The following is a 13,029-nucleotide window of genomic DNA, read 5'->3' as shown; positions in this document are numbered from 1 at the left end:
CTTACTTACAGCAAGTGGTGCTCTGTAAACCTTGGTCCCCAACTTAAAACTATTGGTTAATAGTAACAGTAATTGGCTATAGTCTGGGAAGAGTAGAAAAGGTGGAGATCAGTTACTGGGCTAGGGGTTTAGGGATACAGGTAGGGACCATGAGAAGGAAAGAGAAAGGAAAAGAAAGAAAGGAGAACGAAGGAAGAAGATGGAGAGAACAGGAGCACACGTCCGAGTGAAATGCCCCACCCCTCAGCACAGACTGCAGGAGCAGAAGTAACCTGGGACAGAGTCAAACAGCAAGTTCTTGGGTAACACAGCTGGGGAGTAGACAGTCCAGCAATTATAAAAAAGAGGTAGTGATAACCCCCCTGTAATTGTGCAAGAACTGATTAAATAATCTATAGTACTCTACTTTGGTTATTGGGAGGCTGACTGGGTAGTATTAATAACTAATAGAGTTTCTTAAACTCCATTTATACTTCAGTAAGTTTTCTCCAGTTGGCTGAAATCTGTTCTCTTACAATATCCAAGCCCACGCGTGCGTGCGTGCGTGCGTGCGTGTGCACATACACACACACATGAAATCTCTATATACCAAATAAATTCAATTCTTTTATGTGAAAGCCTTCATATATATAAATTCAGATAGGCAGCCTGTCTCACATAACCTCTTCCATGCTAAACCCTCTACCAGGACCTCAGCTACATAATTTAATGCTTCATAATCTTCCTCATCTAATTGTCTACGTTCCACGTAAAGTCCATCTGTTAACGTTTCCAAAAAGCTAGCACAGAAGATGGCACCTGAAGTTCATACAGGACAAGGAGCAGGGCCGCCGTCCTTCCTACTCTAGACATTGTCTTTCCCCACTCATATAGTCCAAGCTCTCATCAAGAGTTTAACGACAGTCAGAGAAGACCAACTCTTACCAACCTTACAGATGCCAACAATCACCAAGGCTAAGTATATACTACTGTTGAGCAGTATGTTGGTCATATTAATTCATTTTTTGTTCTTAGTAAAATATAAATTGCTTATTTACAAAGGAAAAAGAGAAGTATGTTTATATGAACTTAAGTTCCCTAGAATGCCAGAAAAATCTCCAGGCCTTATGGCTGAAGGGATGAAGGTACCTGCTGCCTAGTCTGACAACTTAAGTTTAACCCCTGGGACCCACGGGGTAGAAGGACAGAACTGACTCCTATCAGCTGTCCTCTGACTTTCACATGTGCTATCACAGTCACATTAGATACGGAAAGCTTAAAGTTCTGAGAGGAGAAAGTTTCCATACGTATCAAAGTAACTGCCTCACGTAATGCATGCATTTTGACTTGTATGAAAATTACTAGAAATTTGCTCTTGGAATGCCTAGACTACCAGTTATTAAAAGATAACCTTGCCGATTCATTACTAGAAAGATAAATTCCAATCAGGAGGCACACATTACTAAAAGGCACTTGTACCTGGAGCCACAGTGAGGATGATATCTAAGGGATCCATGCCATCAGCAGTCAGCTCTTAGGGAATGCCAGCTGCTAGACACACAGGCATGTGTCTTACCTTTAGTAAGAGCTGCTGGGCGCTACACATCCTTCCACACCCTCTATTCATAGAGAACACTTCTCAGATGTCAAATGGAAGTAGCACGTTTGAGAAGAAGTTGGAAACACACGAAGGGTGTGCGGCCATACCTGCTCTTCCAGCAGTGTCTTGGCAGATGCCCTGCAAAGCTTTTGCAATGCGTCAACAGACGAACTGATCAGCTCTGGAGACCACTGAAATCCATTTAGCTTGGCCTTGATCACTCCTAAGAAAAGTAAAAGACTTCAAATGTAACTTCTTAGAAAATCATGCACAGTTATAAAAACTGCTGCAGAAAAGGATAAGGCCTCTTCAAGACAGTCTGCTAGACTCACCAGTTATCTTGTCCCGGGTCCCCTTGGGAAGATGCTTTGCAATATGCCCAATGACACACAGCATATAGCCTAAGGTGTTTGAGTTGGGAGACTGTTCTCTAGAGAAATGGAAGAACAAAGTGCCATATTAACAAGCACTCTGCCAAAACAAACACACAAGCAAACAACAAAACCCCAAACCTAAAACTACAACAAAACCCATTTCCTCTGGATTGTTAGTGTTAGAGGTCAGTAGTTAACATGGCTTAACTGTGGGTCTGAGAACATTACGATGCTTAATGAACTTTGACAAAGGTAAACTGCTTAGATGGGACTCCTATTTTTCAAGCTTGCTCTTGAGCCAGAATCTAAAGTGACAGCTATGAAGTAGGCCAGAGCTTTGCTTCCAGCAAACTGGTGTTGGCTAGTGGCTATTCTGTAAGCGTGCAAACCTGCTGAGTCTCTCCCACGACTCTATTATTTTGGTGTAGTCCAGCTTGGGTGATGAGCAAGTGATCTTGGAGAGCAGCATCCAGGCTGGTGCAGAACGTTCTGTGTCAGTGTGGGATATCACACTGTTTATAAAAGTGGATGAGAATTTATCTTTCTTGGACCAGATATGAAAAGCCTTATTTAAATAGCGTCTGGAAAAGAGGAGGGAGAGGAGAATTGTAATTAGAAATAGACAAACGTGTTCCAAGTAACCCTCACTAAAAGGGTATCAACTTCTGCATCTTCAGGATTTCTCTGGTACATAAAACACCCATGCGGCGAGTCTGGCTCTTTGGATGTCTGCTACCGAACAAGATGTCTTCTTAATTTCCCCTTCAGAATAAACTGTCTGTATTCCCTGCCCCCTCACAAAATACTCTTTACAACAAAGAAAAATATTTCAAAACAACCCCTTTCAAAATTTCCACACATATATACATTATATCAGGTACATCAATGTTGATAGGAACAAAATAAAAGAAGATAAGAATATCTCTTATTTAATGAGAGGCCAGAGAAGGGACATCATAGCATTTAAATGTGGCAAAGCAAATGAGCTGAAGTTTTGTATACCTTAGTAACACACAAATAAAACTGAAAAGGCTTCCAATGTACAAGTATTCATGTTACTAATCCCGAGTGTCCTGTGTGCACATGCATATTCTTGAGGTTGGTGTTGAGTGTCTTCCCAACCACTGTCCCCCGTATTTTGTGAGCCAGGTCTCTTACTGAACCTTAACTACATAAACTGGGCAGCAGCCCTACAGCTGGAACTTATGGAGGCATTCTCTCAACTGAGGTTCCCTCCTTTTGGATGTATCTAGCTTGTGCCAAGTTGACCATATATTGTTATATTCTCTCCCTCTGGCAACACCCACTTTGAGAGAAGGCTGTGACACCTACTCAGTGTGTCTAGGCTGGGTGGCTGGCTGGGTAGGCTGAAGGTTGTGTCAGAACAACAGCAGCCTCCTTTTTTGGAGGTTATTTTTTATTCATTTTGAAATCAAGAGAGTTGTGTGTTTGAAAACATTATGAAACGGGACTGAAATGAAGCTATAAATAGTCTGTAAACACAAGCGTTTACTTGCCTACTTGAAGAGTAGGCATTTAAAGGGTCCTCATGTCCTATCAGGCATTAGAGAATGCACATCACAGGACACTTAGAAGGTAATGGATCCTGTAGAAATGCATTATGGTAGGAAAGCATGGAATACCAACGAGCCCAATGTTTAGGAAGTTAAAAAATAACTAAACGTAAAAAAGGAAAAGCCTTTTGAGAGTGAGCCGATTGTTTAAAACTGGGTACCCTTGGGACTTAAGACTAGGTAGGTGATAATTATACATCAACTTGACAGTCTAGAATCACCTACAGAGCAAGACTGTAGGCTTCTTTCTGTACGAGGGATTTGCTCACGGTCAGCATCAGAGAATGTATGTGAGAGATTATTCAGACTGCATTCAATGATATGGGAAGACAAGAACATTTTGTGGGTGGGATCCTGAGCTGTACTCAATGAAGACAGAGCTCTGCATTGGCATCTGTTGCTCTGTGCTCTTTTACTGTGGCTCCCTCACAGAATATGCTACAGTAAACCAAGATAAACCATTTCCTCCTTAAGACTCCAGTCAGGGAATTTTATTACAGCAACAGAGAAAGAAACTAAGATAATAACAAGAGTGAGACAGTAGACTCTGCTGTGGAATACATCCGTCCCTTAAAGGAACATCAGCACAAGTGTCGGTGGTATTGAGAAAACACTGACTGGATGAACGCATTGTTAGTGGGAAAGTGTTAATACCAAAGGGCTGAAAAGATCAAGTAACCCATTAGCTAAACACACACACACACACACACACACACACACACACACACACACAGGCAAAATATTCATAGGCATAAAATAAAAAACAACTCTTTAAAACATAACAAAACAATACATGGCCTTCTATAAGAAATGTGAAGGATACAGTCAATGTACCTCAGATCCTGGCTTTCTATGGTGAGGAGAGCAAGTAGGGACCACGCAAGCACCTGGCTTCTGTCTGCGCTGTGAAATTTCTTGTGATGCTTAATGTTCTGCAGCAGGAGCTGGTCCAGGCACTCCAAGGCCTTCTCTTGCACTGTGCTCTCACAGTCCATCACCACTGGGATGACACCCATTAACCAGGCTTTCTGGACTGGGACACATGTAGGTTGGGCCTAAGGTTGAAAACATTATAGCAGATTATTTGACATTAATACAAGTCTAGGTACATGCCAATGAAGTTTCAGTTGGCATTTCAAAAGACATGCTAAATCTAATCACACCTAAAAGGGGTAAGAAACCCTTGGCATAATATTTGGCACTGTGAATAACCAAATAAAGTAATTCAGTTAGCTGCAAAGAAAACAAAAACAAAAGGAAAACCAAAACAACATTCAAAGACATGGAAAAACAACTGCAACCTCTAGCCTATGATGAGTCGATGATTATTAAACTTATAAATTAAACTCATTATTTTATTATTAGTGATCAATATTACTTTGGTTATTCAAATCCAATAACAAATGATATTTACTTCCAAAAGATAAAATATGCATTGCTAGGCCTGGAGAGATGGCTCAGCAGTTAACCATACTTGCTGGTCTTCTAGATGCCTAACTTGAGTTCCCAGTACCCACGTCAGGCAACTCACAACTCAGTTACCTCCAGATGCAGAGGCTCTGAGATCTCTAGCCTCCATGGGCACTGCATAAACATGAACATGCTCACATGCACGTACCACACCCACACACCCACACTCACACCCACTCTCTCTCTCTTAAATAATAAAAATAAATCTTAAAAATTATGCATTCTTCAATGCCTTCTTTGATAAAAATAGTCATCCTTTAAAAAAAATTTCAACAGCCAATTAATTAGGAGAAGTAAATTACATATCATAGTAATGAACAAACTCTTCTGGTGATATTTATAATCTTAAGTGACAAGAGATGGTGCAAAGTTAAGATGAGCACTGTCCTTTAGGTTCAGGCATTTGAATACTCTGTCCCCAGTTGCTGGCAGTGTTTGGAAAGGTTACAGCGTGGAGGGTACAGCCTTGCTGAAGCCTTGTCCCAGTCCAGTCTGTTCTCTGTGTAAGACGTGAGCTCTTGGCTTCCAGATGATCATAACACCTGCTGACTGCTGCCATGCCTCCCTGGCACAGTGGACTCTGACCCTCTGGGACCAGGAGCAAAAAGAAACACTTTCTTCTGTAAGTTGCTGTTGGATCTGGTGTTTTGTCACAGCAGCAAAAAGTAATTAACAGAGACAGCCTCGGTGGTTAGGGCACTTGCTGCTCTTCTAGAGTAGTCAGTTCCCAGTACCGGTATCAGCTGGCCCATGATCAACTGCGGGATATGACAGCTCTGACCCACGTGGGCACCCGCGCATGCATTCACATACTCACAGACACAGACATACACATAAATACAAATTAAAGTCAATTAAAAAATTTTCAGTTTCTTCTTCTAGCTGGGACTTAAGATAAAAATCAAGCAGTAGCACAACACTGTTTCCCTAAGTCCTTAGTTGAATTTAAAAAGGCAGTTATCTGCCATTTGTTTTTATTCCCCTGTTGATTGGGTTTAGTCCTATAGTGGGCTCAGGTGACTTTCTAAATGGTTTACTTAACGTTTAGCAACAGGGAATTCTTGTGTACAATCAGTCCTGCCTCATTTTGGTGTTGGGGACTAAACTCAAGTACTTTGGGCATGCAAAGTATATGCTCTAGCCTGAAGCCTACAAGTACAGAATTTCTTTTATTTTTTATTTTTTTTGAGATGGGACATACATACTGTAGACCAAGATGGCCTCAGCCTTATGAATGTTACAATTACAAGTGTGAACCATTAAAGTCAACTCAGAACTACTTCTGATGCAAAGCACTGAGCATTCTGTACCCAGTGTGGCGCTCCTCACCATAACAAGTTCTGTAAGAGACTGTAGGGCTTGCTTCCGCACAGATATGGCAGGGTCTCGACAATGGTCCTGCAGGATCAACAGGTCCTGCTCCATGCTCAAGATGTCACAGTGTTTCAAAATGCTCATTAACACCTGAAAAGTACAAAATGGAGTAGTGTGCAAAAGGCACAAGGACAGAAAGAGTAAACATAGACAAAGAAACACTTCCAGTTCCTGTTGTCTACATTTTGGGGTTAGGGATCAACCCTACTTCCCTAGAGTATTCATCTTTTGAACAGAATCTGTAGGGAAACTGAACATTACAAACAACTTCACAAACCTACTGAAATGAAAGGGGGTCTGTTTTATATAACATTGCCTGGGTGAGTCAGAACTCACTATGTGGATGAGGCTGGCCTCAAACTCAAACTTGCTTCAATCTGGATGCTTGCTTCTGCCTCCAGAGGGCTAGGACTATGGGTATGTACCACTACACCCCACCACAGCTGTATGTCTTAAAAAGCCACCAAGTAAATGTGAAAGCTTAAAAATCAGCAAGCTCTTCTAGTTCTACAGCTTATAAACGGCAGCACCAAAGTCAAGTATGAAAAGCAGGTTAAGTATCAAGTGTGGCATCTCTGAGTTTTCATGGTCCTACCTGGAGTGCAGACTTCCTGACATTGATCTTCTCATCCTTGGTTCTTTTTCTCAGCATTGTCATGAAGCATCTTTCTGTGGACCAACACCAAAGAGTCACCATCTTGAAAAAGACCAGGCACAACCTAACATGTCACAACACTGAGAAGACAGGACTGGCTAAGAGACTCACTAATTACTCTAAATCCTAAGAAAGAAGAGGATGGAAAAGTCTTGAAAACAGGTAAGACTTATCATGACCTAGAGGCCTTTTAAAGATCTGATGAGGTAATATCTGACTCCTTTCAGTTTTCTTCTTGAAAAGCCTCTGGGATTACCAAGCACCTATAAGAGTTGTTCTCTATAGATTCTGTCTTAATACAAATGGAACATAAACTGAGAATTTTAAGAACATTTAGTAATTCATTAAATAAGAGGAGCTGAGAAGATCGCTCTGTGGGTACAGAGGTTTGCCACGTAAGCCTGCAAGTCTTGCTTAAAGTCCCTAAGAAAGTTGTCTTCTGACCTCCATATGTGCACCATGGCATGGCTTATTTACTCCATTATACAGACACACAACAACAACATTTTAAAAATTAACTAAATAAAAAGAATACACTATAAATAACACGTTCTTAAAAACAGCTATGGGCTGGTGAGATGGCTCAGTGGGTAAGAGCACTGACTGCTCTTCTGAAGGTCCTGAGTTCAAATCCCAGCAACCACTTGGTGGCTTACAACCACTTGTAATGAGATCTGATGCCCTCTTCTTGTGTGTTTAAAGTCAGCTACAGTGTACTTAATAATGAATAAATCTTTGGGTCGGAGCAAGCAGAGTCTGAGCAAGCGGAGTTGACGAGAGCGCCTGGGGTTGACGGGAGTGAGCAGAGGTCCTAAAACTTCAATGCCCAACAACCACATGAAAGCTCACAACCATCTGTACTGCTACAGTGTACTCACATACATAAAATAAATAAATCTTAAAAAAAAAATAGCTGTGCTTTCTAAAAGACAACAATAGGTCAGCGCTGTGGCACATTTTGGTAAGCTGATGCCTGGCTGCTGAAAGGTCAGAGAGTAATCTTTTTCCCCGCCACAACCTTCCTGAGTTGTTAACTGGCTCAAACTCTTACAAGCAACAGCTTGATAAGGTTTACTAGCCTGTGTGGTGCAGACCATAGGAGAGAAATCTCAGTACAAAAGAGGCGACTTAAGACTTAACACGGGCTGGTGAGATGGCTCAGTGGGTAAGAGCACCCGACTGCTCTTCCGAAGGTCCAAAGTTCAAATCTCAGCAACCACATGGTGGCTCACAACCATCCGTAACGAGATCTGACTCCCTTTTCTGGAGTGTCTGAAGACAGCTACAGTGTACTTACATATAATAAATAAATAAATCTTAAAAAAAAAAAATAAAAGCTTAAAAAAAAAAAGACTTAACACGGTGTCTTCAAGAGAAAACTGTAAGTTGAAAAATGGTTGAAAAATGATGACACGGCATGCGACTTAGGCTTCCAAGGGTAGGAGGTAAAGTGTAGATGCCTAATAGACTGAGATTTTGTTTGGAGACCCCGCCGTTGATCCTTATAATAGTCCTATTACTCTATTCACTCTGCACCTTCCTTCTTTTCTTTTAAAATGTACTTATGAACTCCACTTTCTACTTTTCCCCTACCACCTTTCCACATTTTGAATATTCTAGATTTTTCTTTTGCTTCTCAATTCCCATTTTCTTCTCCCTTATTTTTCCCTTTCCTTTTTATTAGTCTTTTGAAACTCTCCAGTTTGGGGCTGAAGAGATGGCTCAGTGATTATGAGCAGGGGCTGCTCAAGAATTGCCACTAACTGTAGTCCCTGGGGATCTGATGCCCTCTCGTGGCCTCTAAGGACACTGTGCGTGTGCTGCATAGGCACACATGAAGGCAAAACATCCATATACACAAGATGATACAATAAGGAAGAATTTTAAAGCTGAAACTTTCCTGAGTGGGGAGCCGGTAAGATTAGCAGGCAGTCACTTGCTAAGCTTGACAACCTAAGTTCAAAGCGTGGAAAGAGAGAAATGAATCCTTCAAGTTGTCATTTTACCTTGATTATGCACTTATAGCATGCATGACTGCCAACAGACAGACAGACAGACACACGAAACCAATAAAAAATAAAAACAAACCAGGCAGTGGTAGCACATGCCTTTTATCCCAGCTCTTGGGAGGCAGAGGCAGGAGGATCTCTGAGTTCGAGGTCAGCCTGGTCTACAGAGTGAGTTCCAGGACAGCCAGGGCTACACAGAGAAACCCTGTCTTGAAAAAAAACCAAAAAAAAAAAAAAAAAAAAAAAAAAAAAACCAAATAAAAATAATTAATTAAGTAAGTAAATAAATAAAATCCCTTTCTGTTTCAGAGTACTCCTATTCTACCATGTCGGTAGTTAGTATTATGGGTATGGAAGGTGGTACTTGGTTTCTACTTTATTTCAGGAGCACAACGTCATCTTTGGCCACAAGAGATTCTGTCTCAAAAATATAAACAAAATCACCAATGTTTGCAAGGACATAGGAGGAAACACAATCCTGACACATTGCCAATAGAACTGACTTTCTTGGCTGGGCACAGTAGTGCCTTTAAACTCAGCATCAGGAGATAAAGACAGGCGAATCTCTGAGTTTGAGACCAGTCAGGAATACATAGTAAGACCCTGTCTTAAATATACACATAGTAACAAATAGGTCTCAATAAAATAAAAAACAGAATTGTCCTATGACTCAGCTATATCACATGAATGTTAGTTTTTAACCGAAAGAAATCTAGCCTAATACATGACAGATACACCTATGTCTGCATGCCCGTTGTGGCATCATTCACAACACCAGAGTCACACATAGACCTCAGCGTCTACAATGGATAAAGTGACTGTGGTCTATACACAGGGGAGTCCTAGTCAACCACACAGAAGGACAAAATGATGCCACTTGCTGAGAGATGCGCTGAGCCAGAGATCATGTCAAGCAAAACCTGTCAGGCCTGGAAATACATTATCACTCATGTCCCCTTACATGGGAAATCAAAACTGTAAGAAATTTGCATATGTATACAATATCTATGCTATGAAAGTAGAACAAGCCATATTTGGGAAGAGGCAGCAAGAGGAAGAGGGAAAGACAAGTGTGGGTACCTCCAGGAAGAGTCTGTTCACCATTGTTATGGGTACTGCTTTGCTCGGAGTAGCAATTTCGACTGGTTAGCACTATTAAAGAAAAAGATGAAGGTCAAAGTTCGTTATATATTCAATGGCATGAGCACTGCATGTTACTCAAATGATAAAGCAGCCAAAGCAAAGCCTAGAGCTTCTCCAAGAAAGGAGCAACATCAGGACAGATGGGCAGGGGAAGTGGAGTTGTTCTAATGGCAGCACATTGTTTTTTTAGAGCCAATTCAGTGTTTGAAAAATACTGATGAGTACCTGTTGAGGGATTTAGTACGGTGTTAGAGTGACTCTGTATTCCTGTAACTAGATTACCTGAAAGTAAGCAGACACATAAGAGAGAGAGAAGTACCATAAATCGTATGGAAACATACACAGGAGCCACAGTCAAAGCAGACACCTTCAAAACTGCTGACAACATTCTTCTCTTTCAGAAAGGGAGTTTCCAATGTATCAGGATTCCCTTGCTTTAGAAAGGGATTTGAAGTGGGAGACATGTTCAAGTTGTGGAATACATGCACAGCTGTGTGAGGTCCTGGGATGAATCCTACACATACAGTACAACAACAAATGATAAAGTGATTTGTGAGGGTTAAAATTAACTAGTGTGCGCACACTGCGCACACACATACATGAACATACATGTAGCCTTAACAAAGAATAGTCCATTTGCAGTTTTTGATTTTTTTTCTTCTTTTCTGGCCACTCAAAGTGGGTACTGACTCATGGCTTCATATATACTAGGTAAGCAAACACTGAGTTATGCCTCTAGCCTCTCCCACTCACTGTTAATGAAGATTTCCAATATACTCTCAGATATGTTGCTAGAAGACAACTCCAGACAATGTGCAAAGCTGGACAGTGCCTTGCTGCGGACAGTAGGTGCCTTGTCTAAGCAACGATCAAATATAATTTCTTGCACAAAGAATTTATGCTTTAGAAACTTCTGATGCTCCAATGATACAGTGTCATCCACCTCTCTTTCAGGCAGCTCTAAGAGAGCTAAAGCCACATCAAGAGTGAAGACCCGGTGTGGAATCTGGTAAGGCAGAATCAGAGGAAGGAATCCGTCACTGAGTGAGAAGCAAAGCAGAAGCTTCCTCTGCACTCAGACCTGGCTGTCATCAGACAGTCAAAGCCAGGACCCGAGCTTGTATTCGGACACATCTCCTACCTTGGAACTTCGTGAATATTTGTAAAGCCAGGCAATGAATGTGGCATACTCCTCAGAGGGAAGCTTATTAAGCAGCTGGACCAGGGACTGTGCTGCGTAGGTCCGATACTCTGCTTTGTCTACCACCTGGAACAAATTAAAGAAAGCTGGCTGGCCATCCACTTGGAGAATGACTGAAGCAGGTGTGATTAGCTCAGTGACCTTTAAACACTGGATAAATGACAAACTTTATGCTTCTTATCCCACTGAGGACTAAACTATAAGCCTCTCTGCAGAGAAACCGAACACTTCAGACTACACACCTCTACAGGAGATAGGGTTCACAGGAAGAGGAATTTGCTTAAACAGCTCCGCAAACTGATAAACTATCAGCAAAAACTTGATAATGGAAGCTACAGAGATGGCTCAGCATTTAAGAGTGCTTATTGATCTTGCAGAGGATCTCAGCACCCACACTGTGACTTATCACTGTCTCTAAGCCCAGTTCCAGGGGAACCAGTAGCCTCTTCTGGTCTCCATGGGCACGAGGTACACACGTGCACATATATACATGTAAGCAAAACTCACACACATAAAAAACCTTTATGAACTGAACATGATTAGATAACTGATAGTACTTTGTCTTTTAGGTGGTAAATATTGTATGTTCTTTTAAATGTTCTTATCCTTTATACAGAAACATACTGAAATATTAGGAATGAAAGAATACGATGGAATTTGCTTCTGAAGAAAACAAACCACTGTGCATGTGCATTCAGGCTACACAAAGCAGACCAAAGTGATGAATGGTGGGAAGGTGCTGGTTCACTCACCACACGCTTCTCCACGCTTCTGTGCATGTTTACCTCTTTTCAAAATCAATAGCTTGTATTTTGAAAGAACACTTTGCTATTAGCTGGGTATGGTGGTGCATGCCTTTCATCTCTGCACTCGGAAGGCCAAGAGCAAGCAGATCACACACGACCCAAGCCTACCTTTAGCTATACAGCAAGAACCTGCCTGAAAAGCACCCATGAAAACCAACCAACCAATCAAAACTCTGCCTGGTTTAAGAGAGCATCCTTTCATGACGCTACAAACTGGTTCTTAAGAACAAAGACATTAAACAAATACCTTGGCACAGATATGCTGCAGTAAAGTGCCAAGGATTGGGAACACACTTGCTTGTAGTTCATCCACAAGTGAGCTGTTTAAAGAAAAACACAAATCCAGTTACAATGTATCTGTGAAGACGACACAGCAGGACTTAAGTCTGTGCTCAAAAAACCAATACTAGTATATTTTAGAAATCTCAAACATTAAAGACAACCTACTCATCGTGTCAACCAGGTTTATTAGCTCAGCAAGTAAAGGCATTTGGCTCACAAGTCTGGCAACCAACTGGATTCCCAGAACCCATTTAAACACTTAGAGGTTTCACGACAGAACTGACTCCATGAAGTGGTCTTCTGACCTCTGTCTGTGCTTGTGGTGCAGGCCTGAGCACATGCCAGCACGCACGCACACGCACACACACAACCACACAGGCACAATGCAATAATAATAACTAAAAATTGTAAAAACAAACTACCTCTTTGAGTTGTTTCAGTAAAATAAAGAATTAAAGATACATTGCAACAGGTTAGAAAAACATGCTTCCTATGAAGTTACAGAGTCATCACTGAGAAGTTGAGTCATCAGGGAAGGATGAAAATTCAATCTTTTAACTAT

At 41.3% G+C, this 13,029-nt stretch overlaps 1 protein-coding gene across 4 annotated transcripts in view; it reads right to left on the bottom strand.

Moving 5' to 3' along the window:
- Positions 1–13,029, bottom strand: part of Ncapd3 (non-SMC condensin II complex subunit D3) — a 63,585-nt gene that overhangs the window by 30,918 nt on the left and 19,638 nt on the right. For all 4 annotated transcript variants that reach the window (XR_015048918.1, XM_029481307.2, XM_021171882.3 and 1 more), the window contains exons 9-19: positions 12,433–12,505; positions 11,320–11,445; positions 10,932–11,184; positions 10,404–10,460; positions 10,116–10,187; positions 6,967–7,040; positions 6,327–6,461; positions 4,362–4,582; positions 2,343–2,534; positions 1,912–2,009; positions 1,687–1,802 (exon numbers count right to left, since the gene is read on the bottom strand). Coding sequence is in view for 3 of the 4 variants with exons in the window: in XM_029481307.2 (XP_029337167.1) it covers positions 1,687–1,802; positions 1,912–2,009; positions 2,343–2,534; positions 4,362–4,582; positions 6,327–6,461; positions 6,967–7,040; positions 10,116–10,187; positions 10,404–10,460; positions 10,932–11,184; positions 11,320–11,445; positions 12,433–12,505 (1,417 nt within the window). In the remaining variant the exon portion in view is untranslated. The remainder of the gene's footprint in view (positions 1–1,686; positions 1,803–1,911; positions 2,010–2,342; positions 2,535–4,361; positions 4,583–6,326; positions 6,462–6,966; positions 7,041–10,115; positions 10,188–10,403; positions 10,461–10,931; positions 11,185–11,319; positions 11,446–12,432; positions 12,506–13,029) is intronic.

This window comes from Mus caroli, unplaced genomic scaffold (genome assembly GCF_978045245.1).
Source record: "Mus caroli unplaced genomic scaffold, Mus_caroli_1 scaffold_11, whole genome shotgun sequence".
Taxonomy (NCBI): Eukaryota; Metazoa; Chordata; class Mammalia; order Rodentia; family Muridae; genus Mus; species Mus caroli.
This window is presented reverse-complemented; position numbering and strand designations above follow the sequence as displayed.